Source organism: Miscanthus floridulus, unplaced genomic scaffold (assembly GCF_019320115.1).
Source record: "Miscanthus floridulus cultivar M001 unplaced genomic scaffold, ASM1932011v1 fs_698_2_3, whole genome shotgun sequence".
NCBI lineage: Eukaryota > Viridiplantae > Streptophyta > Magnoliopsida > Poales > Poaceae > Miscanthus > Miscanthus floridulus.
In genome coordinates, this window is record NW_027097127.1 from 27,130 (window position 1) to 34,237 (window position 7,108).

The following is a 7,108-nucleotide window of genomic DNA, read 5'->3' on the forward strand; positions in this document are numbered from 1 at the left end:
AAGCTAACAACCAAACTAATTAGTGATGATGAGCAAATTATTAGGTTTTTTTTTAACAGGCTTTAGTTAGCTAGTATTTCAAAACGGATAGAGTAACCTCTCGATCCATCGTCGGCACGAAAGGGTTCGTTTCTGTTTGCTCTATTTTAGCGATTGCCATTTTATCTAAAAGAAAACAGATTTAGCGATTGCAGCACGAGCACGACAAAATCTGGGACAAGCTAGCGAGAGACAGGCTTTGCTTTTGCCATACTACTCGACTACACTTGTGCAGCATCTCCGCGATCAGTCATGTGGGCTTTCCATAATAGGTGAATTTCACACGAGCCCTTCTGAACGGGCAAACAAACCTGTGGCTCCGCAAAGCTTCCCCCTTCGCAGCAGCTACAAAGTAGTAGTACAAACAGTTGCCAGGCACTCCCGGTTTCCCTTTTTTTCGCATTATTAGGCGAGGTTTGTCCGTCCTGCAAACATGGAGAGAAATTCCCCGCGATGCGCGCTCATCCCGTCGCGGACGCCAGGGATGGACCGCGACGCCTGCGCCGGAGACAGACACCGTTTGTGGCTTGTGACCGCGTGAGATGCCGAGCCTTTCGTTTTCCGTAGCCCGGTTCTGGCGTCCGTCTCTTTTCGTTGCGTATCTATATCACGAACACTCCATGCTTTTTGTTTAGTCGTCAGTCGTCACGGCACTGAGCGAGCGGTGCCAGCGATCGATTGTGGCACGGAGAAAATGACACGCGCGCGCGGCGTGTGTTTGACTTGTTGCGTGGGCGCTAAAGTTCGCAGCGAAATGTAGCACGCAAAGTGATGGTGGTCAGGCAGGGTCACACATTTTTCCCCCCTAGAGGTTTATTCGAAGTGTTCCATGATCATAATTAATAATACTATAACTCATAGAGCCACGCCGTAGATCGGAGTTTCGCCCATCCTGAAGCTGGTCACTGAACAAGAACAAGTGACGCCATATAAAACGATGGGATGCGGTGCGGTGTTTTCACGTCTGCCTGTGGCTACGAGCTGCCACTGCAACTGCAAGCACACGGTTTTCCTGGTGCGTTTCCATTTCGGTACGTTAGCAGGATCGCGCCTCTCTGTGGCTCAGGCAGCAGGTTGTATATCCCGACGCGAACGCACGAGCTCGCTTGGTCGGTCGTCCGTTCACGACTTCACCAGAGTCACGACGCGACCCCGTATCTGGGGTGGTAGGAGAAGAATCCAAGCTGCGCGCGAGGACCGCACCGTCGTCCCCGATGACTGCCCCTGTATCGGTCGCTCGAGACGCTACACCTGTCCGCTCGCTCGCCAGCTCGACCACTGCCGGCGCTCCACGCATACCGCGGTGTCGCCACCTCACCCAACCCCGATATTTACTTGCATACTAAAAAAAAACCTTAATAATGTGGCAGTAGTACAGTTCGTTTGCTTAACGATGGAAGAGTGCTGGATACACGGTTACACTACGTACACCTGACGCGTGCGTGAAGGTGCTCAAGGCGTCAACGTAGCAACGGTGCTGCAGCGCGTGAGGTGTGAGCACCAAGTGGGATACAGGATACAGCTAGCATATTAGGTTAGGGATGGATCGGACCGATGGAGTAGTCGAGTGGAAAGGGGTTCCCGAAACAACGGCACCGGCCTTCTCAGAAACGTGAATAGGAAATGGAGTGTTCATGTTCACGTACACGAAGAGAGGCACGGGCTTGCTGCTTAGTCAACTTTGCTTGTTAGCATTGCACCGAATATGGCATATGATTTTATTCCAATAGCGCATTGCTTTGATAGTAGTATTAGATAGATAAAAGGTTAAAGCTTGAAAAAACAAATGGACAGATAGAAAAGTTTCAATTTTTTTTAAAGAACCAAACAATGTGACTTGAGTATACTCAATTGATTGAGTTTCTCGTGGTGGAACCTGCCCACCCAGATCTCTCTTTACCCCCAAAAGGTAAAGCTATATGGCACTCGAGTGTTTCACGCGCTGTCCGCACTCGATTCCTTCCTGGCTGTCGGATCCATCGCCAACGCCTGCAGATCCGGGCCTCTCATGTTCATCTTCTCTAAGTCCGACAACCTTAGAAAGGGAGCTCCGGGAAGGTAGGCCGAGCAGGCGGTGGGGACAGCTTCCGGGCGGTTAGGGGCCCTGGCGGCGGTGGAGGCAAGCGGGCCAGGTTGGGGTGGGGGCGCCCATGGCCAGAGCTCGCCGCGGAAGGAGGGAGGATGGGAGAAGGAGGCCGCAGAGCTCCGCCGAAACCTTAGCACCGCCGCGGGGCGGTGGGTGATGCGAGGACAAGAAGGAATATGAACAGTACAAACAAAATCGAGTGTCCCCCCTCCCCCCAAAAAAAACACTCGCACTGACGAACTAAAAAAAAACAACCAATCCAATGTTATAAAAAAAACGCAGCCGCGGAGCTCCGGTGAGACTTAGCGTGGCCTCGACGGAGTGATTGGTGAGAGGAAGATGGGCACTAAAAAAAATCTGAGTGTTTCTCCCCAAAACACTCAAACCTCGTGTAGACAGACTGGAAAAAAAAACTATCGCAAAAAACAAACAAACAATGCAACAGAAAAAAAAAAAAAAAACAACCAACGCAATCACACGCATCACGATGCCTAAACACGGAAACGGCGAGGGCATAACAGGGCCACAACAGAAAAAAGCGGTCCAACAAGAAGCCACCCACGGCCGACATGGACCCAGCCCAGCAAAACACGGAAACGGCGAGGGCATAAAGCAAAAGCACCCACACACACCGGTCGTGGGAGACCGTCTGAGAACGCGACAGACTGCGCGAGGGAGAGAGAAAGAGGGGAACAGAGAGCAGAGCAGCGCAGCTGCACAGAATTGTTATCGCAAGCTGCCTGCCTCCGCTGCCGGCCGCACTACCTAATCCCCGCGCTCGTTTCCCCACCGTCCGATGGCCGCCGTCACGCCGCCGCCGCAGTCGGACCCGCCGCCTAAGACGGGGCGCCCGGCCTCATCCGCCGCCGCCGCGGCCAAGGGAGGAGGGGGCGGGGCGGGCGCCGCCAGGGGGCTGCTGATGGGGAAGTACGAGCTGGGGCGCCTCCTGGGGCACGGCACCTTCGCGAAGGTGTACTACGCGCGGCACGTCGGCACGGGGGACAACGTTGCCATCAAGGTGCTCGACAAGGAGAAGGCCGTGAAGAGCGGGCTCGTCCCGCACATCAAGCGCGAGATCGCCGTGCTGCGCCGCGTGCGCCACCCGAACATCGTGCACCTGTTCGAGGTTATGGCCACGAAGACTAAGATCTACTTCGTCATGGAGCTCGTGCGCGGTGGCGAGCTCTTCTCCCGCGTCTCCAAGGGCCGACTCAGGGAGGACACCGCGCGCCGCTACTTCCAGCAGCTCGTCTCCGCCGTGGGGTTCTGCCACGCCCGCGGCGTCTTCCACCGGGACCTCAAGCCCGAGAACCTCCTCGTCGACGACCGCGGGAACCTCAAGGTATCGGACTTTGGACTCTCCGCCGTCGCCGACCAGTTCCGTCCCGACGGTCTGCTCCACACCTTCTGCGGCACGCCGGCATATGTGGCCCCCGAAGTGCTCGGCCGCCGCGGGTACGACGGCGCCAAGGCCGACGTGTGGTCGTGCGGTGTCATCCTCTTTGTGCTCATGGCCGGGTACCTCCCTTTCCATGACAAGAACATCATGGCCATGTACAAGAAGATTTACAAGGGCGAGTTCCGCTGTGCGAGGTGGTTCTCCAAAGACCTTACCAGCTTGCTGACGCGCATTCTTGACACTAACCCCAACACTCGGATCACTTTGCCGGAGATCATGGAGTCGCGCTGGTTCAAGAAAGGATTCAAGCCTGTCAAGTTCTATATCGAGGATGACCAGCTGCATAAAGTTATAGATGATGAGGATGGCCTGTTGGATATGGGACCGGCTGGTCCTGTTCCTCCACCATTGCCACCTCCACCACCGCCTCTACCTCCGCCAAAGGTTGATGGTGATGAATCAGGGTCGGACTCAGACTCGTCGATCTCATCCTGCCCTGCTTCTGTGTTATCTAATGAGAGCCAAAGGCCCCGTGGCTCGCTCCCACGTCCAGCAAGCCTTAATGCGTTCGATATCATATCATTCTCAAGGGAATTTAACTTATCAGGGTTATTTGAGGAGAAAGGGGATGAAGTGAGGTTCATCTCGGCTGAGCCCATGTCGGATATCATAACGAAATTGGAGGACATTGCAAAGCTGAAGAGTTTCAAGTTGCGGAGGAAGGACTGGCGGATCTGCCTGGAGGGTACAAGGGAAGGAGTTAAGGGGCCATTAACAATTGGCGCGGAGATATTTGAACTCACACCTCCCCTTGTAATGGTGGAGGTAAAAAAGAAGGCAGGGGATAATGAAGAGTATGAGGACTTCTGCAACAAGGAATTGAAGCCAGGGATGCAGCACCTTGTCCACCATATGGTCCGAGCTCCAAGTATGCTTACCGATGCCGAGTAGGTCGAAAGGTAGTAAATTTCCTTCACTTTTTCTTATGATGTTACTGATGCCATTCCTAATAATATTTTTAACAATATTTATTTGCATGATCCAACCTCTGTAGATTAAAATCACATGTGTTCTACTTATGCTAATTCAAGCATGATATGTTTGCTTTGCTAATTCTGTGTGAACAGTCATGAATTTCTTGGCCCAGATATTTTCTTGCTAGTCTTTGAACATACTAGTTTTTGATAATTGCTTGTTGGAAACAAGCGAGGTCTGGAATTGTCTGCAGAATGATTACTTAAAATGCATCACCACTTGATCAAAATTAAAATTTATATACCATGTTCTAGTGGTTCTGCAGTTGCTTAACAGTTGATTTCTTTATTTCTAGGTATAGGTCACATGCTGGCTTCACTAAGATCCATGCATTATGAACACATGTCACGAGCACAAGTTATCTTTGGCATCCCAATTGATTAGTTTTTCGCCTAGCTTGATTGGATCTCTATTTTCTGTAGCTATTAGTTAGACCAGGACATTTTTCTATATCACATCTTCACTTTTAAAAGCTTCTGTTGTGATTATCCACATTCTGTTGAAACTTACCTTCTCAGCTCGCAAGTAAAAATACAATGAACTTATTTTATGTTCTTATGCCAGCATTACTTCCATAATACTGCTGTTGCATCTAGCTGTGAGTAATCTACACCCCCTTTTTTACTGAATGTTATCAAAAATAAAGGAAGAAGGAGGGGCTCGTTCCTTTTATTCCATAAGGAAACTTTCTCAGAAGGTTTCGAGCATGCTAGTCCAAATTTGGGAACTTTAGGGTGCATTTGGTTCCTCAACCAAACCTTGCCTACCCTTGCTGAGCAAGGATTTGATGCTGCTGCTGCTGCACTTGGATGTTTGGCTAGCTTTGTCTCAGTTCTCGTGGTAGCAAGAATTTCCAACGTTTCAGCTTGCTACCAGCGGTGAGCCAAAATGGCTCTCCTGAGGAAGCAAGTTTCTTGGAGCTTGTGCTGGTAGGGTAAAATAATCTTGCTTGGGAACCAAACGTCTTATACTCTCTGTAGATAAACAATTCAGGTTTATGCGGTGTATCGCTTTTATCCCTCTATCATAAATTACAGTTACAGTGATGTTATGACTTCTTCCTGCATTAGAGTTATTCAGGTTTACTTGTGCGATGATGGCAGTAGGTTGTATTCACCATTTATTGTATGTCAGGAGCTGATTTGTGGGGTTTGTACTTTGTACATTGGTGGCTTTGTGTTAAATTTCCTCATTGTTGCATTATTGATCCATAATCATCATCTGTGTGCAGTTAATGATAACATCTACCTTTTTGGATCCATGTTGATCACTTAATTTGACAAATACAGTCATAATTATAATGAAAAACATGGATCACATTAGCACAACCAAATCTTACGCATATCTGCAGCCACAATCAGGAGTTGCTACTTTCTTGGTCAGCTTAGTTGAATGAAAATTTAAGCATGATTAATCCTTCCAGGCACACACACAAAAAAAACATCATTTGAGCTTCTTTTTCTCTATCAATTGCCCTTTCTTGAACCTGAAGTTTTCTATGTCTTAAATCACTCTGCCTAATGTTCTTCACATAAATAAGTGGATCCGGTAGTAATACTATCATTCACTGGGATCATATAGTTATTAGTTCCTGCACATGGAAATATTTTGATTGTTCAGCTGTAGGTTTATTTGGGTATAGTATCAACGGATTTAAACTTCCTTTGTGGCCCGATGGGGCATATGAATATTAAAGCTTTGCAGGGTAATGTGATTGTATTCAGATGCACAAATTTCCTGATAGGTTATAAAAAAAATGGTTTGCTTGTCATGGATCAGCATGGATGTTTATTACGATTTCTGAAACTTGTGACAGGACTGCAGAATCGATTGCTTTATTATCTGACCATTTCCTTTGCTCACTGCAGGCTTTGAACTTAACAACAGCACTTCTTACGGAGCTACTGGTAACAGGAGTGACATTCGGAGCGGCATGAGGCTAGAGACACAGTTGAGCACAGCACAGCTGACCAGAAGAGATCGTAGTCGGAACAAAAATCTTGACCAGTTCCACACCACTGTAGTTCCTCAGATGATGAGCCCGACATCTCTTGACTGAATAACTTCTGTTCTCCACGAGGGCAAACAATGCCCGCCATGGAGGAGGGAGACTGGATGCGGTACATACTCCGGTGTCTTTGTTGGTACCTGAGGCTAAGTTGTTGCTGAATGTTGTTGTATCGCGGGTGGTGTAGTCCTGCTATTGGTTGTAGGCGCGCAGCAGGATAATAATAATAATTTGGTTAGGCTCTGTTCGACTGGCTGAAAAAAGCTGCTGCTGATTTGTTATAAGAGAAACAGTGTTTCATGAATGAAAATTAGTGCCGATAAGTTCAAGCGAACGATAAATCAGGTGCATCCTGGACCGGCACATCCACACGTGCTCAGCTCCGGCCTGATTGGGATTCCGAATCTTCGATTTCTGATGCCGCATAATTGTACAGTCCCGATTTGGAGAGGCGCCGATGTTTCGGACTCTGCAGGAGTCGTCTACCCGGGACAGGGAGGCCGGATTGGCAGGGAGTGCGGCGGCCCTAGTCGAGCACGTG

General features: G+C 49.2%; 1 protein-coding gene across 1 annotated transcript; it reads left to right on the forward strand.

The window, feature by feature from the left end:
* Positions 1–2,749: 2,749 nt before the first annotated feature.
* On the forward strand, positions 2,750–6,908 carry LOC136532732 (CBL-interacting protein kinase 19-like). Its single transcript, XM_066525321.1, has 2 exons — positions 2,750–4,483; positions 6,428–6,908. The coding sequence occupies exon 1, from the start codon at positions 2,922–2,924 to the stop codon at positions 4,473–4,475; it is 1,554 nt and encodes a 517-aa protein (XP_066381418.1). The 5' UTR covers positions 2,750–2,921; the 3' UTR covers positions 4,476–4,483; positions 6,428–6,908.
* Positions 6,909–7,108: the final 200 nt, after the last annotated feature.